The 25,510-nt window shown below is 49.5% G+C and overlaps 1 protein-coding gene across 2 annotated transcripts; it reads right to left on the bottom strand.

Annotated features, from left to right (window-relative positions):
* Positions 1–8,981: 8,981 nt before the first annotated feature.
* On the bottom strand, positions 8,982–25,101 carry ZNF16 (zinc finger protein 16). Of its 2 annotated transcripts, none has more exons than XM_067712444.1 (3): positions 24,957–25,101; positions 21,752–21,956; positions 8,982–11,220 (listed from the first exon to the last, which is right to left on the bottom strand). In XM_067712444.1, the coding sequence occupies exons 2-3, from the start codon at positions 21,945–21,947 to the stop codon at positions 9,455–9,457; spliced, it is 1,962 nt and encodes a 653-aa protein (XP_067568545.1). In that variant the 5' UTR covers positions 21,948–21,956; positions 24,957–25,101; the 3' UTR covers positions 8,982–9,454. The 2 variants fall into 2 exon arrangements, with proteins under 2 accessions (XP_067568545.1, XP_067568547.1); XM_067712446.1 differs by having other exon boundaries at positions 21,858–21,956.
* Between the last annotated feature and the right edge of the window lie 409 nt (positions 25,102–25,510).

Raw genomic sequence — 25,510 nt, 5'->3', positions numbered from 1 at the left:
TTGCAGCCAGCGGGGTTCTTAGTTGCAGCTCCCATGCTTCTTAGTTGCGGCTTGCCAGTTCCTTTGTTGCTGCATGTGAACTCTTAGTTGCAGTATGCGTGTGGGATCTAGTACCCTGACCAGGGATTGAACCCAGGCCCCCTGCATTGGGAGCGTGGAGTCTTAACCACTGCGCCACCAGGGAAGTCCTGGGCCTGGCTTCTTTCACTCAGCATATTTATTTTGAGATTTATTCAGATTGCTGCATGTATCAATAGTTTGTCCCTTTTGAGTGTGTGGGGTAGCATTCCATTGTAAGAATGTATCCACAACATTGTGATACATTGTAAGAATGTATCCACATTGTGTTACATTTATCCACTGTGATGTATATATTTACCTGCAATAGACATGGGTTTTTTTCCAGTTTTTGGCTATTGCAGCTAAAACTGTTACAAACATTTGTGTATGTGTCTTTGTGTGGACCTGTGTTTCCCTTTCTCTAGGGTAAATTTCTAGAGGGGCATGGCTGGGTGGCATGAGAGATGTATGTTCAACTTTTTAAGGAACTGCCAACCTCTTTCCAAAGTGTTTTTAACCACTTTACGTCCCCCAGCAGATGTGATGTTGCCTCACATACTGCTCACATTTGGTATAGTCAGTTGTTTCCCAAATCAGCCATTCTAGTGGGTGTAGAGTGGTGACTCACTGTGGTTTTAATTTGCATTGATCTAATGCTTAATGTTGTTGGATATCTATTCTTGTGCTTATTTGCCATCTGTATATATTCTTTTTTTAAATTAATTAATTTATTTTTGGCTGCCTTGGGTCTTTGTTGCTGCATGCGGGCTTTCTCTAGTTCCGGCGAGCGGGGGCTACTCTTTCTTGCGATGCGCAGGCTTCTCATTGTGGTGGCTTCTCTTGTGGAGCACGGGCACTAGGTGTGCGGGCTTCAGTAGTTGTGGCACCCAGGCTCAGTCGTTGTGGCTCATGGGCTCTAGAGCGCAGGTTCAGTAGTTGTGGCGCACGGGCTTAGTTGCTCCACGGCATGTGGGATCTTCCCAGACCAGGGCTGGAACCCGTGTCCCCTGCATTGGCAGGCGGATTCTTAACCACTGTGCCACCAGGGAAGTCCCTGTATATATTCTTTGGTGAAGTGTCTGTTCAAGTCTTTTGCCTTTTTTGTTGTTGTTGTTGGGTTGTCTTCTAATTGAGTTGTAGGGTTTCTTTATAGGTTGGGATACAAGTCTTTTTTCGGATATATATTTTGCAAATATTTTCTCCCAGTTTATGCTTTGCCTTTTCATTTCATTTAGTTTTGAGGAGCAAATGTTTGAAATTTTGACAAGGTCCTGTTCACTGATTTCCTTCCTTGAAAGTTTCTGTCTTTTATGTCCTATTTAATAAATTGTCACTAAAGTGAAGGTCAGTAAGGTTTTCTCCTATGTTTTCTTTTAGCAGTTTCTGCTTTAAATTTTCGTTGATGATACATTTTGAGTTAATTTTTATATATGGTGTGGGGTAAGGACTGAGATTCATTTTGTTGGTATATGGCTATTCAATAATTCCAGCACCCTTTGTTGAAAATGAAACCCTAATTTTAAATAACCTTTTATATCTTAATTTTATATGTGCTATGTATAACATAAGTTGTAAACACTTCCTCCAATTTTCCATATTTCTTTTTACTTTGATTATACAGGTTTCGGTCATGCAAAAATTTATTTCTATGTAGTCAAATTTATCATGTTTTCCCTTATCGTTTCTTGATTTCAAGTCGTAGTAAAATTTCCCTAACTTCCTGGTTCTAGAGGAATCCATTCATGTTTTCATCCAGTGCTTGTTTCTTTACATTTAAACCTCTGTTCCATTTGGACCTTATTCTGCTCAGTGATGTGAAGAATAAGTCTAATTTTATCTTTTTTCTAAATGGCTATCTTGTTGTCCCATTACTACATATTATATTATGAGGTTGGTCTTTTCCCCTGGATTTGATTTCCCCCCCCTTTTTTTTTTTTTTTTTTTTTGCGGTACGCGGGCCTCTCACTGTTGTGGCCTCTCCCGTTGTGGAGCACAGGCTCTGGGCGCGCAGGCTCAGTGGCCATGACTCACGGGCCCAGCCGCTCCGCGGCACGCGGGATCCTCCCGGACTGGGGCACGAACCCGTGTCCCCTGCATCGGCAGGCGGACTCTCAACCACTGCGCCACCAAGGTAGCCCCTCCCCTGGATTTGAGATGCCACCTTTCTCTCATATCAAATTTCCAGATGGGAATTGTCTCCCCAGTCAATGTGTGTTCTAACGTCTGAAAAGGCTCACAGCCTGGCTCATGGGCACAGAAGAAGACCCTGCACACAGAACAAGCCACATGGGTACCTGGGAGCCAGGCTGCCCCCACGCCTTTGTGTTACTTCCAAGGAAGCCCAGGGGCCAGTGCTGATTGCCTGGCTCTTGTCTGCCAAGTCCCAGGTGAGTGGTCCAGCTGGGACTCTCCTGCTGCCACAGCTGCCCTGGCGTGGCCTGCACTGTCCGCAGCCATCAAGGCCCTGCTCTCCCCTCAGACTTGGAGTTGGCTCCAGATCCATGGAAGCTTCAGGACGGCTGTGGACCCCGCTTCTGCTCTCGGACATTGTGCTCCAGTCTCTCCGCTTCTCCTTGTGTGGAGGGCCCGTGGGTGTTGAGGGAGATTCTCTTTTCCCCCATACCCATCACCTGTGGGGCACGGGCTGTGGGATCCATGGAGGAGGTCTCCCAGGACTCTGCCAAGCACGTGGAGATTGTGGCACAGGTGGTACCAGGCCAGCTACCAGCTGTTAGGGCTGCTTTTTCTGTTGTCCTCTAAGGCGCTGGCATTGTTGGTTGGAAGTAGAAATGTCTGGAGCAGGAGAACATCCTCCTGATCTCTATCTCCAGTGGCACGAGGGGGAGGGAGAGGGCTTCAGGGGACCTGTGCAATCAGGGTAGCCAGGCTTCAGTAGAACAAGAAGCTGAGGGGAACTTCCAGAGAAGTCACAGTACAGAGGAATTTGCTGACGTCCGTAAGCCAGAGCAGAGTGGAAGATGTGGGGGCCGAGGGGTGGCTTCTATTGTTTTCTTTTTTTTTAAGGCACGAAAAGATTTACTACTTACATAATGGAGGTCTCTGAGGAGAGTGGGGAAGGCCTCTCAAACAGGTCTGAGATGGTCTGAGAGAGCAAGAAAGGTCACCGGCCTAGGTCTTTACTGAGGTGAGCAGATGTGGCTGGTGGGAGGGTCCCCAAGCATAGGTGAAGGCCTGCGTGCTTTCAGTCCCCTGCTGGCATCAGAGGACAGAGCACCTGGCTCTCTTTTCAGCTTGACCAGATGTGGGCACAGAATAAGGAGGATGAGGTCTCAAAGCTGTCAGCAAACATCAAACAACGGAGCCAAACTGCTAGTCACAACTCACCCTGTTGTTTGATGACAGAGACACACCGTGTTTCACTCAATTGAATCAGAGCTTGTGCAGCCTGAGGCTGGTAGGGGGCATGCCTTCTTTAAGAGAAGTGAGACGAGGGCCTCGGCCATTCTCAGTAAAACCTGGGACTCCAGAGGGGATGAGGGCATCCTGGTGAGGCCTTGTACTGTGGCCTGAGCATAGGTAGAGACATCTAGTGACCTTGATTGATATTTGGGGGTATCTGTGAGGCAAGAGATCCCTGGAGTTTTTACACCATAGGGCGCAACTCTTAGGCAATAGCACAAGAGTTTGTAAAAATGTGCAGATGGGCCGTTTGTTAGCCAGGCCATTGGGTGCTAAGAAAACTGCCTGAAGTTTGGTCAATCATGCTGACCTTCTGGTCTGGTCCTGTATCAGCATCACCCTGGCTAAGAAATGAGGAGCGGCTCCCCTCTGAACTCCATCTCCCATGACGGTTGGCACTTCTGTTCCTATAGTTTTTGAATTCCCACTGCTGTTCACCCAGTTCATCCCAGGGGGCTCCCCAGGTAGGCAGGGTTCCAGCAGCCTGGCATCTGGAAAGGGACTGAGGACAGGTGAGGCCACCCCTCTTACAGGTGGAGTGTGCCAGAGGGCCCAGGTTTGGCTGCATCCTGTACCAAGGCAGCCTCAGCAGCCCTGCTGATGACCCAGAGCATAATGAGTACCTGGGTACAGAGGGTCACAGGCTCGGGAGGACCCAGTTAGTGGCCAGAACTGCAGCTCTAATGGCATGTTGTATGGGGCAAAGAGGGCAGTTTCTGGCATAAGAAGCCCTTGGACAACTTAGGGCCGTCATGAGTGGTCTGGAGACTCCAGGAGGCATAGAAGGAGGGGCTGAAGCCCCTTCCATGGAGCAGTCTTGGTGGGGACACTAATGGGCATGCCTGAGGTTGCACAAATTCTAGAACATTCTGTTGGAGGGAGCCCCATTCAAGATGGGCCCATTTGCAAGTACTAGGATAAATGGGCTTAAGTAAAATTTGTAAATGAGGGACATGTTGCCTCCAGAACTCCCAGAAGACCTGAGAGATGTTGGTGAGAAGGTCAGTGGCTGTTTCTTGACAGTATCAGGGATGGATCTGCCCTTGGTTAACCAATCATTTCCAGGAACTGAGCAGAGGTGGCAGGACCTTGCACTGTGTTCCTTTCTGGTGAGGCCCTTTGTGTTTCTACGTCCTGAGTGAATGACAAATGAATGGATGCCACATGGCTCTCCTTGGAGGAGAATGTCATCAATGTAATGTCACACCTGTGCTCCTGAAGAAAGGTGCACGCAGCTGATACCTCATCTGCCAAGGTACCCATGAGGATCCCAGAAAAGGTGTACTGTGTCCTTTCAGAGGTGAAGGCAAACTGTGGCTGAGGGGCTACTGAAATAGGCTCAGAATAGAACATATTAGCCAAATCGATAATAGCAAAATACTTAGCAGTTGCTGATTGGATGAAGTAATTTTAACTGGGTCCCATGTTTCAAGCCACTTTGTATTACTCGTTGGGTCAGAGCATCCGTGCTCAGTATGGAATACTCTAGGGCAGTGGGTGCTATGATTATGACCAATTTAGGCAAGGCAGTACTTCTGATGGTTAGGGTGAGACATACCTATTTGTCCTCTATTTTGTATTCATTGACTGTTATGATTGTAGGGGCCCTTGTATAAACTTGGTGGGCTCCCCAGGTATAACTGGAAATTGACACCCAGTATCAAGTCCATGAAGGTCTGCCAGCTGGTGCGTTTCAGCAGGTGTAAATTCAGCATCCACGTCGTAAAGACGCAAAAGCCTTTTCTCTTTTTGTTATGTACGTTCTTTTAGTAAATTCTGAATGTCAAGTTGGGTCAAATTGTGGATTTCTTTGTCCACAATTTCTCTTTTGGGGGTGTGTGTGGTCTGGATATACTTCAAGGGGGTCCTCTCTATTGCACTCACATTGATAAATTTCTTCCTCCAGGGAGACTTCAGTCAGTATCATCAGGTCAGGTGCTTCCCCATGGCAATGGCTGCTTGATATGGGTTAAGGACCCTAGGCTTAATTTGGATTTGAATTAATCCCTTGGCTGTGCCGGGAGTGTTTTCTCTAGAACGCTGAGCATGAGGGTTTCACTGTGACACAGATGCTGGCTGAAGCAGCAGCGGTGGCAGCATCTAAGGGTCCTGGCGAGCTCCTGCCCTGGAGTGTGGACCTCAGCCTCACCTATGCTTTTCCACGGGTCACCACCCAATGGATGCGTATCTTGCACGGGGCATAGTCTCTCCCCTGAGCCTAGTCAGTTGCAGCTTTGTTCTCAAATAGAGGTAGGTCTGGGATCCGACACACAACCCAAGGCCACTTTAAGGAGGGTCCCCATTCCATACTCTTGTCCCTAAACACCAATTAAGTATGAGGAAAACTGCTGATTTCGGTCCGCTAACTCTACGAGGCTCCACTGGATTCAACAATGCAACACGTGCAGCACGGCTGAGTGATGCAGGCCTGCAGCCAGCGGGCCGGTTAGTAACGGAGCAAGGGCAGAGACTCCTGGGTGACGTCACCGCATGGGCTTCCTGCTCACAATGCCAGTCCCAACTTTCATGGTCACCTGGCGAGGTGGCTGGGCACCCCCCACTGAAGATTTGGTTTGGTGTGAAGACTGATGACGCCACACACACCCCAAGTGCAGGAAAAGGCTTATCACTTACCTAACTGAGGTCAGCAGGGCAGGGCTCCCAAGAAGGTCCAAAGTGGTCTGAGAGCACGGGCAAAAGAGACTGGCCTGGGTGCTTACTGTCGTTGTGGTGGGGCTGGGGGAGCCCCCTCCCCCACGTTCCAGCAGGCGCCTGGGTGGTCTGAACCTTCTGCTGGCCCTGAGGGAGGGGCGCCCGGGCTTTCCCATCAGTGTGGCACAGGGGTCGGGGGAGGAGGGGTGAGGCTTAAACACTGTCAACAGTCAGACCCCAGAAAAATGGGCCTGTATATACAATGGAATACGACTCAGCCATACACAAGAGTGAAAATTTGCCATTTGCAACAACACGGGTGGACTTGGAGGGCGTCGTGCTAAGTGAAATAAGTCAGACACAGACAAAGACTGTATGATATCACTTATGTGTGGAATCTACAAATATACAACAAACCAGTGAACATAACAAAACAGAAGCAGACTCACAGACGTCAAGAACAAACTAGTGGTTCCCCGTGGGGAGAGGGAAGGGGGGAGGAGTAGTATAGGGGTAGGGAAGTAAGAGGTGCAAACCATTAGGTATAAAATGAGCCCCAAGGATCTACGGTACAACACAAGGAATACAGCAAATATTTTATAATAACTATAAATGGAGTATAACCTTTAATAATTGTGAATCAGTATGTTGTCCACCTGAAACTTACTGCTCACCTCCCCGCTTGGAGTCCAGGTAGCTCTCTGGACAGTGGCTGTGCTCCCCGTCTCTGCTTCTTGCTCGGACCAAGTCTCAGCCCTGCACTGCTGTCCCTAGAGAATGAGTTAAGTGGTGGAATTATGTATGATATCTTTCCCCCTTTTCTTTTCTTTTTTAAAAAAATAATTTTTTTATTGGAGTATAGTGCAAGAGTGTTCCCTTTTCTCCCCCCTTTTCAACATTTGCATTTTCTAGAATGATGTTGATTTTAAATTTAAAAAGTCAAATTGGGGAAGCTCTGTTTGAAATCATGGCTGTCACTCTCCCGGGGGCACAGATGTGTACCCCTTTGGAGCCACTCCCTGAGGCTGCGGCCAGGCTCTGGCCACCCGGGAACGAGGCATCCAGGCCCGAGGTCAGTGACTTTACCTATGGATCTCACAGACTCAGCCCTTACTCCCCAAGGAATACACTTCCAAGGACACCGTGAAAGTCAAAAGGGAAGACACAGGCGGTGGTTGACGGACATTTGCTTTTCAAGACCATTCCTCTTTCAAAACATGACGTCCTAAAATTAAAATTTCTCAGGCTGCAGACGGCACAAAATCAGGTGAATTCTCCCCAGCCGCCTGCAGGGCTGAGGGAGCAGAGGAGCCCCTTCCTGTGGACCTTTTGTCTCCCAGAGGTGGCAGCTGTTGCTCACCTGGGCCTCGGCCTCGGGATTCACTAGCGGTTTGGAGGCCGGGGAAGGGGAAAAGGAGCTGAAAAGGCAGTGACAGAGAGAGGGGCACACGCTTGCCCCGCCAACCTCTTCTCCACACAGCAGACAATCCTCCTGAGATGCACGTCAGGTCCAAGCCGTCTACATCTTGCCATTCCACCCAGAGTAGAAGCTGCAGGCCTGTGGGGCCCGCCTACAGTCCCACCTGTCTGCTCTTTCTTCGTCACTGTGCCCCTGGCCCACAGGCCCCCTGCTGCTGCCAACCCTAACCCTAACCCACCTTCCTGGGTCATTCTCTCACTTGCTGCAGGTCATAGCTCACACGACGTCTCACTGAGGCCTTCTCTGCCCCCATTTAAGACTGAGACCCTCAAAACACCCAGACCCCATTTCCTGCTTTACTTTTCATCACACCAATCATAACTGTTAGACAATTTTCTCTCCCCCGCTGGAATGCAAACTCCTCGACGGCAGGCATTTTTGTCTTTCTTGTTTCCTGCTGTATCCCCACTGTGAATGGCACAGAGCAAGTGCCCAGCACGTACTTACTGAAAATGGGAGTCATCAAATCCAGGCTGGATGAGGAGCTGCCCTACAGTGAGAGAGTGCGAGGTCTCGTCAGGCAGAGACCGGGGCGGGGAGCTGGAGGGTGGCAGGGCAGGACTGCCGTCCAAGCTGCATCCCACTGGGGTGTTGCCTTGGGGGAGGGGCTGAGGTGGAGGGGAGGGTGTGACAGATGCCTCTGCAGGGCAGCAGTGCCAGCTGCTTTGCAGGGTCTCTGGGGTGAGGGTGGGCAGCCCATGCTGCCCAAGCCCACGGGACACACCTGTGCATCCAAGTCAACCCTTCCACACTGTTCTCTCCAAACTCCCACCTCTCCCTCCGCATCTGCCACTGCTGGCCTTGCCTCTACTTCCTTGATAACATAGGAGCCAAGACCTTACCTTCCCACCATAAGTACAAACCTGATGATACCTGCCCATTGCTACCCTTTCTCCTGGAGCAATGCAGGAGGTGCCCCCCACCCCAACCTATCCATCCCGTAACATCCCCAGGTCAAGGCCTCCCTGGTGGTAGAGGTGTTGCTTCTGGGCCAAGTTCCCCCAGCTTGGGGATTATGGGACCAGGGCCCACCTCCTAGGAGCACCTAGGTGCCCCATAAATGTCTGATGATGGACCTGGGAGCCTGTGGGGTGAACAGGAGGGGCATGGAGAGAATGGACCTCTGTGGGTGAGGCCAGGACTGGAGCTTGGGAAAGAGCCTCACGTTTAACTGTGCTGCAGCCCTGAGTGGCCACGGGGGCCTGAGGCACAGCAGAGTGAGAACACACGACCTCAGACTGCAGGCAGGCACCAAGGAAAGGGGGCAGTGGGGGAATCCCATTATGCGATGGGAGGGAGAGGGGTGAGGAGTTGGTGGTGATGAGTATGCACCACCTCTGGGAGAGGGTGACAGCAACCAGACCTGAAACACTCTTGACCTGACTTTATGTAAACAGAATGCCAACTGCAGCCATTGACAGCGAACTCAGTTCTTATGACTAGTGACAAAACAAAAGAAGTGCTGTGGTCATATCTCAAACTGAATGTCAGTCTACTTCCTTGGTTATGTTCCGTTACAGTAATAAACTCTCTTCCTAAGTATGCAGCCTCTATAATCTTTTCCCTTCTAACAAATACGGCAGTCTGATAACAAACTGGAAAAGCAAACTGAAAAGAAATGAGGTCACACGCAGTAGGAGCAACGGCAGGGGAGTTGGGGGAGGAGCCTGTCTCACACCGCGGGGAGCCTGTCTCACAGGAGGGTCTCTGGTTTGTGGACAATGGCCTCTGTGGGCAGTGGCTGTGGAGTGGAGGGAATGAGAGAGCCCAGCTCAAGTCTCAGGATGGGAGAGGCTGGGACATTGCCAGGGGAGTCGGGGTGGAGCCTCATGCGGTTTCTTTTCACTCCCTGGTGTGAACCAGCTGGTGCTTGACCAACTTTGACCGCTGGCTGAAGGCTTTCCCACAAGCTGTGCAGTCATAGGGCTTCACCCCAGTGTGAATCCTCTGGTGCTGGATGAGGACCGAGCGCTGGCTGAAGGACTTCCCACACTCACTGCACTGATAGGGCCTCTCGCCGGTGTGGATGATCTGATGCTGAATGAGGTGCGAGCTCTGGCTGAAGCCCTTCCCACACTCGATGCACGCGTAGGGCTTCTCTCCAGTGTGGACTTTCTGGTGGTGGATGAGGTTTGAGCTCCGGTTGAAGGCTTTGCCGCACTGGTTACACTCGTGGGGTTTCAACCCATTATGGATCCTCTGATGCTGAATGAGAGTTGAGCTCTGGCTGAAGGTTTTCCCACACTCAGTACATTCATAGGGCTTCTCTCCAGTGTGAACTCGCTGGTGCAGGATGAGGTTGGAGCTGCGACCGAAGGTCTTCCCGCACTCGCGACACTCATAGGGCTTGTCGCCCGTGTGCACACCCTGGTGCTGGATGAGTGCAGAGCTGTGGCTGAAGGCCTTCCCACAGATGCTGCACTCATATGGCTTCTCTCCCGTGTGGATGATCTGGTGCTTTCTGAGCACTGAGCTGTAGCTGAAGGCCTTCCCACACACACCGCACACGTGAGGCTTCTCTCCAGTGTGGATTCTCCGGTGCTGGATGAGGCTTGAGCTCTGGCTGAAGGTCTTCCCACAGTCACTGCACTTGTAGGGCTTCTCCCCCGTGTGGACCCTGTGATGCTTAATGAGGTTGGACACCCGGCTGAAGGGTTTGCCGCACTCGCTACATGCATAAGGCCTCTCCCCGGTGTGGACCCTCTGGTGCTTCCTCAGGTGTGAGCTCTGGCTGAAGGCCTTCCCACACACGTCACACTCGAAGGGCTTCTCCCCTGTGTGGACCCTCTGGTGTTTGATAAGGTTGGAGCTCCGCCTGAAGGCCTTCCCGCAGGCGTTGCACACGTATGGCTTCTCCCCGGAGTGGATTCTTTGATGCTGGATGAGGTTGGAGGTCCTCCTGAAGGCCTTCCCGCACTCACTGCATTCGTAGGGCTTCTCGCTCACATGGGACTTCTGGTGCTTTTTAAGGCTGGAGCTCTGGCTGAAGGCCTTTCCACACTCAGTACACACGTGTGGCTTCTCTCCGCGGTGGGTAAGCCGGTGCCTGAGGAGGTCTGAATGTGTGCTAAAGGGCCTTCCACACTCATTACATATGAAGGACTTCTGTCCAGTGTGCGCTGTCTGATGCTGAATAAGATCGGGGCCTCCTTGGAAGGTGTTCCCACACTCGTTGCATATGAACGGGCTTTCGGCTGCGTGAAGCCCCTCACAGCTGATTAGGTCCATGTTGCGTGGGAAGCTCTGGCCATGCGTGTCGTGTGGATGTGGCCTCTCTTCTGCAGGGGCTCCCTGACGTGCCACTGGGCTTGGGCTCAGACTGAAGCCTCTTTTGACCTTGTCACAGTCCACCTCTTTCTCTCCTGAGGAGCTCCTGAGAAGCACTTGCACTGGTGTGAAGTCCCCCTCCCAGCAGGGGGACTGTGCCTCTCTCTCATCCTCAGGGACCTCCCAGTCTCTTTCTAATGCACCGTCACAGAGTTCTCCAAGCTCAGGCATCTGGGAAACATCACTGGCGTGTTTTTCTGATGTTTCTGCCTGTGATTCCAAATCCTCAGAAGCTTCTTCCTTCTGAAGAAACTCCTTGCCCTCAGTCCTGGGGTCCCAATCTGAAATGACAAACAAGAAGTCACATGGAAGGAAACAGGGAAACACAGACAAGTCTGGGAGCATGGGACCCACGGTGGGTGGTGGTCCCAGGTCTCTTGAGGGGACTGTGAGGGGCTGGCAGAGCTGAGGGGACCAGGCTGCACAGCAACTGAAAACCAACCCTAACCTGACCCCCAGACCCCACATCTCAGGAAAGTACCTGCAGTCTCCCGACTAAGGCCACCCAAAATCCTGGCCTGAGTCGAGGCAGTCCCTTGGCTGTCCTTCCCCTGACCCACAGCAGGCCATCAGCAGGTCCTGTTGGCTTTACCTCAGAGCATGTCCCAAACCCAGGCACTCACCCTCCCACCTGTTCAAGGCAAACACAGCTCCCTGCACGTTGCATTGCTAGACATTCTACCTGCCTCCTGTTCCAGATGCACAAGCCTGGAGTTGGCTGCTTGGCCCAGCTCTCATTCTCTGGGAGCCCACCACTGGCTTCACAGGTGTGGGCCTGGGCCCAGGCCAGAAGGTGCAGGGCCCGTTCCCTTCAAGGAAGCAGAACTGGCTCCGACTGCATGGTGATGACTCTGGAATGTCAGACTCCATCCCACTTGACAGAGAAGGCTTCAGCGACCGTGCCCCATTTGCCAAAGCAACCTGTACCTCTCGGCACCTGCACTGTGACTGCACTTTGTTAGCTGGTACCAGGGCTCAGCTGCTGCATCCATCCTTCCGTGACAGAGACGTGCACAAGGCTGCTTGTCACATTGGGAGGCACCCCCTTTTTCACACCTGAAGGACACGGAAACTCTGCTCTACTGGATCTCTCTCTCTCGTTATACCTGAGACATCCAGGCCAAACCACCCTTTGCTCCTGCCTGGATGGGGAGTAGCTAACCTGGCCTCCCACCTTCCCCTCCCGCCCACAGCAGTCTGGTGACAAGAGCACTTTGACAACCTCCCCCGCTGCTCCCGCTTCTCCTGAGCAGGAGGGACCCGCTCCCCTTGGGGTCTGCCCTCCCCGATGGTCCTCATGCTCCCTCCTTCCCTTCCCTTCTGCTGGTCTTGGCTCAATCACCTCACGGGAGAGGACTTCTCTGACCACTGCCCCCAACAGGGCTCTGTGTCCCCAGGCTGTCCCCTCCCTACCCCCAGCCTCCTTGGGCCTGCTGCCCTCTGACCTACCCCTCAGCTCAAGACAACTGCCTCTCCCCACCTGGAACTTCAATCTACCACCACAATAGCAGTCTGTCTCCCCCACCCCAACTGGAGGCTTCTGTTATGCTTGGATCTCAGTGCAGACCCAGCTTGGCCATACGCTCAGCCTGTTTGCCTACCATGCCCATGTGCCTGGTGGTGACAATTCACATTCTGGTCACCTGACCCACGGCCCAGCTGGAAGCCCCTGCATAGAGTCTCTGCCAGGACCCCCTCCTTGGAGCTTGGCCATGCGGCCAGCACACAGATGCAGGCACCGTGCTTCGCCTTCCTGCTGACCCTCATGCAGGCCTGTCATCACTCGCTGCACGCGGGCTACCATCTTCTCCCAGAGCCCCAGCCCCTGGGCACCTGTGGTAATGTCCACAGGCCGCTGGACTGACTGACGGTGGTGGGGGGAGGCACAGTGAGGGCTGCAGGACAGACAGGGAGGTCACCGGAGGAAACAAGGGTCTGGATGGGATGACACAGGGCTCACTATGTCCCCTGCTGCGCCCCATGACTGATCCGGGGGGCTCCACCCTCTCCTGGTTGCGTGTGGGGAAGGGACGGAGCTTTTCCATAAAGGGTCAGAGAGGGACCATCTTGGACTTTGTGGCTGCACGGTCTCTGTCATATGGTCTGCTTTGTTATAATCCTTAAAAAACCTTCAACCGTTCTTTGCTTGCAGGCCCCAAACAACTGGCTAGCTGGATCTGGCCTGTAGGCCATGGCTTGCTGAACCCTGACTGAGGTAAGGTCATTACTGTGCTCAGGAAGTGGTGGCAATAGGAACTGGTTTTTGAGCCAGAGCTACTGTCGACCTGGAAGAAGTTTACTGAGACAGGAAACAAGAGCGAGTGAGGTGAGGATGATGAGAGGGCATTTTTGATTTGCTAAACTGGATACAATTCTCCTCTGCAACATAAGAACTATTGGAAAAATAATGAAAGTTCCTCTTTTGAAAGGAAATATAAAGTCATAGAAATATGGCTTCCCTTAAGAAAAATCTTTTTAAAAAATTGGGTTTAATGGTGAAGGAAAAGATTTGAAAACAAATACACTTGTTTGCACTGTCTGTGTTGCCCCCACAAGTGTGACACCAAATGGAGAAAAGGGTGAAGACTCTGAGCCCTTCCAGCACACAGCAAACCTGTTAGACTTCCTGAGAGACGACACTAAAGACCTTTATGATTAGTTGCTTCCATGTTTGTGAAAAAGCCACACTTGTGAGCGCCACATGTGGCTGTGGCTGTTGAGGGGCAGAGCTGTGGCTCTCCAGTGCTCACCCTGCCGTCTGCCACACAGACCCCAGCGGCACCACAGACTCGGGTGGGGGCTCCGTTAGTCTCCCATCTCCCACAGGGGCTCTGTTTTCATTTTACTTAATAGTTTGTTGAGGTGAAATTGACAGACAAAAATTAACTGTTTGAAATGAGCAATTCAGTGGCATTTAGCGCACTTACAATGTTGTGTGATCAACATCTTCATCTTGTCCCAAGACATTTCCATTACCCCAAAGCCCCTATGCACTAGTTTATCTCCATAGCTCCTGGCCCCCAGCTCCTGGTAACCACAAACCTGCATTTTGTCTCCATGGATTTACCTACTCCTGACATCTTATATGAATGAAATCATATGATTATGTGACTTTTGAGGCACACTGCAGCAGGTGTAAATGAGGGAGCTTCACTCCCTTTTTTGACTGAATAACATTCCATGGTGTAGATAAAGTACATTTGGCTTATACATTCATCCAGTGATGGATGTCTGGGCTGTTTACACCTCTTGGCTATTGTGAATAGTGCTATGAACACGATGTACATGTACTTGTTTGGGTATCTGCCTTGAATTCTTGGCGCATATATCTAGCAGTGGAATTGCTGGGTCATATGGTAATGCTATGTTTAAACTTTCAAGGAACTGCCAAATTGCATTCCAGGGTGGCTGCACCATTTTACATTCCCACCAGCAATGTATGAGGGTTCCAGTATCTCGAAATCCTTGAAAGCACTTGTTAATTATTTACTTTATTATTACAGCCATCCTAGTGGGTGTGAAGTGGTAATCTTACTCGGGTTATTTATTTATTTTTTCTTGCGGTATGCGGGCCTCTCACTGTTGCGGCCTCTCCCGTTGCGGAGCACAGACTCCGGACATGCAGGCTCAGCGTCCATGGCTCACGGGCCTAGCCACTCCGCGGCATGTGGGATCTTCCCGGATCGGGGCACGAACCCGTGTTCCCTGCATCGGCAGGCGGACTCTCAACCACTGCGCCACCAGGGAAGCCCCTTACTCGGGTTTTGACTTCATTTCTCAAATCACTGATGAATTTGAGCATCTTTTTGTTTACTAGTTGGTCATTTGTATATTTTCTTTGGAGAAATGTTTATTCAAGTCCCTTGCTCACTTAAAGAGTGGCCTGTTTGTCTTTTGTTGTTGAGTTGTAAGAGTCCTTTATATATTCTGGGTACTAGACCTTTGCCAGATATACAATTTGCAAAGATCTTCTCACATTCTGTAGGATGTCATTTCACTTTTTTCATAATGTCCTTTCATGCCTCGAAGTCTTTAATTTTGATGAAGTCCAATTTACCTTTTTCTTTTGTTGTTCATGCTTTTGGTGTTGTATCTAAGAATCCACTGCCAAACTCAACATTATGAAAATGTAATGTTTTCTTCTAACAGTTTTATGATTTCAGTTCCTGAATTTGGTAGTTGGATGATTCTGAGTTAATTTTTGCATATGGCATGAGGTAGGGAGCCAAGTTCACTCTTCTGCACATGGAAATCCACTTGTCCCAGCATCATTTATTTAACAGAGTTCTCTCTCTTCACTGAATGGTCCTGACACACTGGTTGAAAATCAATTGGCCTCAGATGTATGGGCTTACTTCTAGACTCTCAATTCTATTCCATTGTTCTGTATGCTTATCCTACGTCACTACCAAACTGTTTTGATTACTGAAGCTTTGTAGCAAGTTTTGAAACTGGGAAAAATGAGTTCTCTGACTTTGTTCTTTTGCAAGCTTGTTTTGGTTATTTGGGGCCCCTTGAATTCCATATTAATTTGAGGACTGACTTTTCCATTTCTGTAAAAAGGCTGTTGGAATTTTGACAGGGATTGTATTGAATCTGTAGGTTGCTCTGGATAGCACTGACATCAAAACACTATTAAGACCGAAACATGGACATGGCATGTCTTTTCAATTATTTAGGTATCCTTTCTTTTTTTTTTTTAAATATATAAATTTATTTATTTACAGCTGCATTGGGTTTTTGTTGCTGTGTGTGGGCTTTCTCTAGTCGCGGTGCATGGGCTTTCTCTAGTTTTCGTGAGCGGGGACTACTCTTCGTTGCAGTGCATGGGCTTCTCATTGCAGTGACTCCTCTTGTTGCAGAGCATGGGATCTAGGTGTGCAGGCTTCAGTAGTTGTGGCATGTGGGCTCAGTAGTCGTGGCTCGTGGGCTCTAGAGCGCAGGCTCAGCAGTTGTGGCACATGGGTTTAGCTGCTCCGTGGCATGTGGGATCTTCCTGGACCAGGGCTTGAGCCTGTGTTCCCTGCATTGGCAGGCAGATTCTTAACCACTGCATCACCAGGCAAGTCCCAGGTATCCTTTAATTTCTTTTGGCGATGATCTGCAGTTCTCAGCCAACACATCTTTCACCCACTTGTTTAAATTTATTTGTAGATTTTTTTCTTTTTGATGCTATTATAAATGAATTGTTTTAATTTCCATTTCAGATTGTACATTGTTGGTGTACAGAAGCGCAACTGATTTTGTGTGTTGACTTGTACCCTGCAACTTTGCTGAATTCATTTATTAGCTCTAGCAGCTTTTTAATGGATTCTTTGGTATTTTCTATATATAGGATCATGCCTTAGGCAAACAGAGGTAGTTTTATTTCTTCTTTCCCAATCTGAATGACTTTTATTTGTTTTTCTTGCCTGATTGCTCTGGTTACAACTTCCAGTACAATACTGAATAGCACAGGTGAAAGCAGGCATATTTTCCTGATCTTTGGGGAAAAGCTTTTAATCTTTCACAAATGTATATGATGTTAGCTATGGGTTTTTCATGAATGCCTTTATCATGTTGAGGATGTTGCCTTGTACTGAGTTCCCTCAGTGTTTTTATCGTGAAAATGTATTTGGTTTTATCAAATACATTTTTTTGCATCAATTGAGATGATTATAGCTTTTCTCCTTCATTCCATTAATGCAGTAAATGACACTGATTAGTTCTTATGTTGAACCACTCTTGTATTCCTGGGTTACATCTCACTTGGTCACAGGATATAATATTTTAATGTGCTGCTGGATTCAGTTTGCTAGCATTTTGTTGAGGGTTTTGCATATATAGCCATAAAATGTCTTAATATATAATTTTCTTTTCCTGTGATGTCTTTATTTGACTTTCCTTTCTCTTCTATAGTTTGGAGGAGTTTGAGAAAACTTAGTGTTAATCCTTCTTTAAATGTTTGTTAGAATTCACCAGTGAAGCCACTTGGTCCTGGATGTTTGTTAGTTTTTTTCTTTTTTTTTGTTTGCGGTATGCGGGCCTCTCACTGTTGTGGCCTCTTCCATTGCAAAGCACAGGCTCCAGACGTGTAGGCTCAGCGGCCATGGCTCACGGGCCCAGCCGCTCTGCGGCATGTGGGATCTTCCCGGACCGGAGCACGAACCCATGTCCCCTGCATTGGCAGGCGGATTCATAACCACTGTGCCACCAGGGAAGTCCCTCAGTTTAATTTTTGTAGTGTACCATTTTTTTATTCCTTTTGTGTATATTTTAAAGATATTTTGTTAGTGGTATCATGGGGATTATAATTAATATCTTAACATCCTAAAACAATCTGGTTTGGTTTCCCACCCCCCTCAGCTTTTTTGGTCCCCTGCCCCCAGCTTTATTGAAATATAATTGCCATATAACATCATGTAAATTTAAGGTGTACAATGGGATGATTTGATACATGTATATATGCAAAATGATGACCACCATAGGGTTAGTCAACACATCCATCACCTCACATAGTTACTATTTTGTGTGTATGTTTGTGTGGTGAGAACTTTTAAGATCTACTCTCTTAGCAATTGCCAAGTATACATTATTAACTACAGTCACCATGCTGTACATTAAATCCCCAGAATAGAGCCACTGAGTTTGAACTGTTACCAACTTAGCCACAACAGCATATAAAAACTCTGCTCCTATACAGATATGTTCCCACCTTAATGAGGTTGCTGTCACAAATGTATCTTTATATGCTGTATGTTCAATAGTATAGGTTTGTGATTATTTTTATGCATTTGTCTTTTAAATGATATAGGAAATAAAAAGTGGGTTTATAAACCAAAAATACAATACTAGCTTTTACCCTTACCTATGTGGTTAATTTTACCAGAGTTCTTTAGTTCTTTTTTTTTTTTTTTTTTTTTTGTGGTACGCGGGCCTCTCACTGTTTTGGCCTCTCCCGTTGCGGAGTACAGGCTCCGGACGCGCAGGCTCAGTGGCCATGGCTCACGGACCTAGCCGCTCCGCGGCATGTGGGATCTTCCCGGACCAGGGCACGAACTCGTGTCCCCTGCATCGGCAGGCGGACTCTCAACCACTGCGCCACCAGGGAAGCCCTCTTTAGTTCTTTGTATGGCTCTGAGTTCCTGTCTAATATCTTTTTTTTTTTTTTTTTTTTGGCGGTACATGGGCCTCTCACTGTTGCAGCCTCTCCTGTTGTGGAGCATAGGCTCCGGATGCGCAGGCTCAGTGGCCATGGCTCACGGGCCCAGCCGCTCCGCGGCATGTGGGATCCTCCCAGACCGGGGCACGAACCCGTGTCCCCTGCATCGGTAGGCGGACTCTCAACCACTGCACCACCAGGGAAGCCCTCCTTTTATCTTAATATGTAAGAACCCCTCTGACACTTCTTTTTTTTTTTTTAATATTTATTTATTTGGCTGTATCAGGTCTTAGTTGCAGCACATGGGATCTTTCGTTGTGGCATGTGGGCTTCTCTCCAGTTGGGGTGTGCAGGCTCCAGAGCAAGTGGACTCAGTAGTTGCAGTGCGTGGGCTCTCTAGTTGTGGCGCGTGGGCTCCAGAGCATGTGGGCTTAGTTGTCCCGTGGCATGTGGGATCTTAGTTCCCCAACCAGGGATTGAACACATATCCTGTGCATTGGAAGGTGGATTCTTTTTTTAAAATTTATTTATTTATTTATTTATTTTTGGCTGTGTTGGGTCTTCGTTTCTGTCCGTGGGCTTTCTCTAGTTGCGGTGAGCAGGGGCTACTCTTCATTGCGGTGCACAGGCCTCTCTTGTTGCGGAGCACAAGCCCCAGACGCGCAGGCTCAGTAGTTGTGGCTCACGGGCCTAGTTGCTCTGCGGCATGTGGGATCTTCCCAGACCAGGGCTCGAACCCGTGTCCCCTGCATTGGCAGGCAGATTCTCAACCACTGAGCCACCAGGGAAGCCCCGGAAGGTGGATTCTTAACCACTGGGCCACCAGCGAAGTCCCTCCCTCTGACACTTCCTACAGAGCAGGTCTATTGGTAATAAACACCCTCAGCTTTTGTTTATCTGAGAATATCTTAACTTTGCCTTCACTATGAAAGGTAATTTTGCCAGATGTAGAATTCTTAGTTGGCAGTTTCATTCTCCCAGCAGTTTAAATATGTCATCCCACTACTTTCCAACCTCCAAGGGTTCTGATGAGAAACTGGCTGTTAATTTTATTGAGGATCCCTTACACAAGACGGGTTGCTTCTCTCTCGCTGTCTTCAAGATTCAGTCTTTCGACAATTTGATTATAATGAGTCTTGGTGTGGATCTCTTTGAATTTGTCCTAGTCAGAGTTCGCTGAGCTTTTTGGATGTGTAGGTTCATGTCTTTCATGACATTTAAGATGTTTTGGCCACTATTCAAATATTCTTTCTGCCCCTTTCTCTCTCTCCCTTCTTTCTTGGCCTCCCATATGTGTGTTGGTTCCTTTGATGGTATCCCACAAGTCTGTTAGGCTCTGTTCACTTTTCTTCAACCTTTTTTCTTCCTGTTCCTCAGACTGGATAACTTCAATTGTCTATCTTCAAGTTCACCGATTCTATTGCCTGCTCAAATCTGCTGTTGAAACCCTCCAGCAAACTCTTCATTTCAGTTATTATAATTCTCACATCTAGCACTTCATTTTTTCAAATTTTTGGCTGCACCACGTGGCATGTGGGAGACCAGGGATTGGACCCATGCCCCCTGCAGTGGAAGCGTGGAGTCTTAACCACTGGACCACCAGGGAAGTCCCAGCTCTAGGACTTACACTCTGTTTCTTTTTATAATAAATAAAATATAAATTGTATATTTACAATTATCTCTACTGATTTTCTCATTTTGTTCATACATAGTTTTTAGCTCTTTGCCCATGGTTTGTTTCTGATCTTTGAGTACCTTTAAGACAGCTGATTTAGTCTGTCAAGTATCTGTGCTTTTTCAGGGACACTTCCGCCAATTAATTTTTTTCCCTTGAATGGGCCAGCCATATTTTCCTGCTTATTTGTATTCTTTATGATTTTTTGTTAAAAACTGGACATTTGAATATTTACTGTGATAACTCTGTAAATCAGTCTCTCCTGCCTCCAGGGTTTGCTACTCTTAATTGTTGGAGGCTCCAGTCATCCGTTCTTTTAGTCACTTTCCAAACTACTTTTGCAAAGACTGCATCCCTTGTCATGTGTGGTCACCAAGGTCTCTGTTTCTTTAGCTTGTGTACAGCTACTGTTTGAATGGAGAGTTCCTTGAACACTAACAGTAAAATAAAAATAATACACCTCTCCCAGCCTTTGTGGGTTGGCTCTCCTGGGACACTAACACTATTACTCTGCTGTGGCTTCCTGCTTTCATTAATTTTGGAGATCAGCTACAGGTTATGCTACAATCTTCATAGACCTTTTCTTTCTTTCTTTTTTTTTGTTTTTCATAGGTCTTTTCTTAGCATATATCCTATCCTGGGCAGGTACGTGGCTTTCTAAATTCCCTGATATACAAGGGTGCTTTTGAATGCCCTCATTTCTCCAACTTTCCCTCCTAGGCTTTAGGAGGTCAACTGTACTGTTAACTGATGTCCCAAGTGGCTGTGGGATTTTAGTTCACCTTTCAGTGTTTTTGAGCCCACCACTTTTCTGCTGAGTAAGTTCTGAGTTAGGCAACACAGGGACAAACACTTTGCATTCTTTATCCAACCTCACACAGGTGAGAACAAAGAAAATAATTTCTGAATAAGTTCTGCTCTGCTCCTTCTGGAACCAGGGACCAGGTCCCACACTGGGAACACAGGCTGCTCACTTTCAATATGCTGCTGAACCAGGGAGTGTTTGTAAAGCTTTCCATGTTAAGTTGCCTTTTTCTTGACTCAGCATTTGTTTGGTTGTGTAAACCTGTTTTCTAGATTTCTGACAAAGTTGGTCCTGATGGCTTCTACCTGTTTTTTTTTTTTTTTTTTAAATAATTTACATGGAGAAAGGGGTGTTTGGAGCTGCCTACTCCACCATTTTGCTCTATAGCAAAATGGTTTTTAAAACATGAGCTACCATCAATCTGTTTTTTTCCTGGAGCAAGAATCCTGGCCTAACTCACCATTCTCTGCCTGGTATACCCCTGGCCATCTGGCAGCAGGCTTTGTCCCTCAGGGCCACTTCTTTGGCTCTGTCATGTTTTTCATCCTCTATCCATCTCCTCCCTCCAACACACCTAGGACTGCCTTGTGCCATCTCTGCCCTTAGCCCAACCTTCCCTGGCCACACAGGGTCTGAACAGGGTACTCTGCCCAGATGTCCTGAGTATGACAAAGGTTCCACGTAGTTAAGAGTGTCTTCTTGTATAACAGCCACCATCAGATCCCAGTAAGGAAAGCTAACAGTGAGTAACCATCCTGATCACTGCTGAGAGGTCCACAGAAGAGGTGAGTTAGTGAGTGGTGTGCAGGAAGGACTCTCTGGTATCTGACGGGGATGGGAGCAGCTGGGCAGTGTGAATGGAACAGGGCCAAGGCTTGGATTAGGGCAGAGACCTGAGGGCACGGACTACCACCAGCCTGGTGAGTAAGTTAGGCAGGGCTCAGCTGGTGACCATCATGTCACACCCCTCTATGTCAAGTGAGGAAAGCAGTGTCCCACTCAGGGCACCAGGGCAGCCAGGTGCCAGGCCAATTTCCTCTCTTGGCCCCTTGACCTCCAGCCTTGGCCCCTCAAGTCCACAAGGCACTCTGCCCCTAATGGTGACACACAGACCTCCTGAGGTAAGTGCAGGGTGATGTAGACAAAGTCTCCTCAGAACAAGGGCATCAGTGGGGAACTCACACCCAGTACCTGGCTGCTGATGGTGAGGGGGGGTGGCTTCTGGCTCAGCGTCACCACAGCAGAGGGGACCATGAAGTGCAGATCCAGGGTGGGTCACAGCGGGAGCATCACTCACACAGGCCTGTGTTCTGGGGGTCCAAGGAGATGGTCCAGGGACTGAGGGTTCCATTTCTGCCTCTTCAGGGCGTACTCTGAGGCTGGGCATGGCTGGGACCTGGAGACCAGCAAGGACACAGGTGAGTGTGCAGAGGCGATAACTCCAGGGGTTCACCCACCCACTAGGTAGGGGTCACTTCCTTCACCCCTGCAGCCTGAGACCTCTGGAAGGCCTGGTGATTGGTGCCACATTCCCTGATCTTGGAACCAAGGGAAGGGTGAGCCAGCCACGAGGACACAGACTCACAAGCCAGGGCCACAGGTGGGAAATGGTGAGATGCTGACCACAGAGCAAGGTGAGCACACAGTGCCTTGTTGGCACCACCTGGAAGGGCCCAAGCTTTCCCTGATAAGAGGAAAGCAGCTCCCATGGAGCCTGTGCCTGCTGTGGTGGGCTTGTTCCTGACACAATGCCCTGAAGGTGGACCACTGGACCCACTCACGGGGGAACAGCAACTCCAAAGGTTGGGCTGCCAGGGGTAGCCTGAGCTGCAGACATGCACAAAATCATCACAGTGCCACCCTATTGGTCAGCCCTGAGTTGTGTCCCCCTGGCAGCATCCAGAGTGGGTGTTCCCATCCCCAACCTCCTGGGCTGTCCTCCCACTGCACCAGTGGCTCCCTCCCAGACTCCTCATCTCCCTCTTCACGTTGGTGCTCCAGGGTTCACTTCTGTATCTACACCAACTTCCTTGGTTAATCTGTCCAGTCCTGAGGCATCAACATCATTTATCCCGTGAAGACTCTCAAACCTGGGCTCATCTCCAGGTTTAAGTGGTCTCTCTGAGCAAGGGACAGGACATTCCCACCCAGACACATGATGGGTTCCCCACATGGACCAAGTTACTGATTTCCTCCACCCCTCCCACTACCCTGTCTCTGAGCAAATGCACCATGCCCTGCCCAGCAGCCCATCTGGGAGTGGGGCAACATCCCTCCGCCCCTTATTCATATTGTACCATGAGCAGGTACCAGTGACCCGTCTGCCCTTCAGGGGTGGAGAAGATGAGGCAAAAGCCCATTGTAGACACTGCCTGCCAACCCTTGGACTGAATTTCTCCTCTTGGGACACATGCTTTCAGTGTTTCCAAAATACCCACTATATGCCAGCGTCTATTCCAGGGACAATGTGACCATCACCCTCATGGGTTTCAGTGGGGAGACAGATAATAGCAAATGCATCAGTGAGATGGGCAAGTGCTCTGGGCACAGGTAGCAGAGAAGGGGTGGAGCCTGGGGCAGGCGGGCATTTAACCAGGCCCAGAGAAGAGAGGGTTTAGGCCATGCCTGGCTGGAAAAGTAGAAGAAAGCAAGGGTGAGATGGGGCAGAGGTGTGAACAGAGCTCAGAGACAGTTGCTGGGGGACAGACTATAAGAGGTCTTGACTGCCTGGTGAAAGTGAGACATCAGCCACATTTCTACATTGGGAGACAGAACTAATGAAACATCTTAGGAAGATTCACCTGGCGTGGGCACTCAGAGGGATGGTGCATAAGATTCAAAGCAGGGAAAGCACTGACTCAAGGCACTCATCCATGTAGCAGCAGACAGAGAAGATGATGCTTCCAAGGGGCGAACCTTCACTTTCTTCCAAGGGAAGAGTCAATCATTTGTAACATTTATTCAGTTCATTTTATTTTAAAATCTTCAAATCATTATCACTGTTTCTGAATAGGGGCACAGTCATACGGCTCAAAATTCAAAAGGTTAAAGAGGACTTAAGGTGAAACATCTCCCAGCCAGCCACACTACTCCTTCCCAGTTTCCAATGTGTCCTTCCTGATTACTCTAAGCTTACACAAATACGTGTGTTTTTTCTTTGCCTTTTTATTATAAATTGTACCAAACTAAGCTCATTTTAAAATTTTTATTTATTTATTTATTTAGGGCTGAGTTGGATCTTTGTTGCTGCACGCGCCCTTTCTCTCGTTGCAGTGAGCGGGGGCAACTCTTTGTTGTGGTGTGTGGGATTCTCACTGCAGTGGCTTCTCTCGTTGCGGAGCATGGGCTCTAGGCGCCCAGGCTTCAGTAGTTGTGGCTCGCAGGCTCTAGAGCGCAGGCTCAGTAGTTGTGGCGCACGGGCTTAGTTGCTCCGCGGCATGTGGGATCTTCCCAGACCAGGGCTCGAAACTGTGTCCCCTGCATTGGCAGGCAGATCCTTAACCACTGCGCCACCAGGGAAGCCCCGAAAACTAAGCTCATTTTACATTTTGTTTTTCTCACTTCAGTATTTGTGGGATCTTGCCCAGGAGGACACAGACTGATCAGTGGTAGCAGACTGCTCCTCCTCACCCATGTCCACATCCTATCCCTAGAACCTACACTACACAGCGAAAGAGATTTTGCAGAGGAAATTAAGTTTACGGGCCTGGATTATCTTGGTGGACCCAACCTAATCATATGAGCCGTTGCTGACTCAGATGCACGGGTCATATGCAAGGAGTGGGGCCTCCAAGAGCTAAGAACAGTCAGCAAGGAAAAAGCAACCTCGGGAATTGGATTCCACCAGTGAGCTTGGAAGCTGATTCTCCTGGCTAAGGGCTCTACCTGGTGCTAAGCAAAGATACAACTGTGAAGACCAGCAGCCACTTGTCCATAGCAGGCGTCCACGGGATGGGCATGACCCAGCCTCAGTCCCACTCCCTTGGGGGAGAATAAATTCCTCCCCATCCCCAGAGCCCCTTCTCCACCTGGAGGGCGAATCCACCACCGACTGGGCCTCCAGGCAGGACACCTGGTGCCAAGCGACAACCCCATTCATTTCTCACCCGGCTCCGTACAGTTCCGACGTTCGCACCAATTCCTGAGGCCCTTCCTCCGCCCCAACCCCGCGCGTCAGAACACTATTCGCGCACACTTGCCCGTCGCACTGTAGCAGCCGCGCCACGCGGTCCCGCAGCCCGGCTCCAGGTCAGGGGTTGCTCGGCTCCGCCGCGCACCCTCTGCAGGGCGCCCCTCGCACGCCCTCCCGGGAGGGGCCCTCGAAGGCTGTGACCCGCCCACGCCCCTTTACGGACCCCCGCGCACCGAGCCTAGGCCTCCCGGGGCCGGCACCCACCGCGGCGGCATCGAAGTGACGAGGGAGCGCGGTCAGCAACGCCGAAACGCCACCACGGCAATCGCCAACTACGGGAGTCGCTCCGGGAACAGAGCAAGGCCGCGGGTCCCAGGCCACTCGGCCCTTAGGCGGACCCCGGAAGTCCCGCTCCGACTTCCGGCTCGCGGACCCGCCCAGCCCAGCCCAGTGTGGCCGCTCTAGACCGCGGGAGGACGAGCGACTCGGTGGATCCATACTTGACCCGCGCGAGGTGCCAGGAGCCGCCGGGAGCCCCGCGATCAGAGTCGGTTCGTGCAACTAACCAGGGTGGCAACTACCTAAAAAAAGACAAGCGATTATAAATGCAGGGAGAACTAGGGACTTAGATACACAGGTACCTAGAATCGGAACAGGTTTTGCTTGATAAAAACATGATGATGCACGTGGAAGAAACTGAATCCCTCAATCAGTAAATGATTCGACAGATAGATGGGAAAATCTCAAATTCCTTAAGTGGGACTGTCCATGAAACATTTACAAAAATTGATTATACAGTTAGACATAAAGAATACAAA

Source organism: Pseudorca crassidens, chromosome 17, assembly GCF_039906515.1.
Source record: "Pseudorca crassidens isolate mPseCra1 chromosome 17, mPseCra1.hap1, whole genome shotgun sequence".
NCBI lineage: Eukaryota > Metazoa > Chordata > Mammalia > Artiodactyla > Delphinidae > Pseudorca > Pseudorca crassidens.
The sequence above is the reverse complement of the archived record's forward strand: the minus strand, read 5'-3'. Positions and strand labels throughout refer to the sequence as shown.

What these genes read in the sequence shown, in the direction of transcription:
- ZNF16 (XM_067712444.1), bottom strand. Translation starts at nt 21,947, where the DNA reads ATGCCCAGCCTCAGAGTACGCCCTGAAGAGGCAGAAATGGAACCCTCA. An exon ending in CCCTCACCATCAGCAGCCAG is followed by an intron (nt 11,221 to 21,751) that starts GTACTGGGTGTG and finishes TTGTCATTTCAG; the next exon opens with ATTGGGACCCCAGGACTGAG.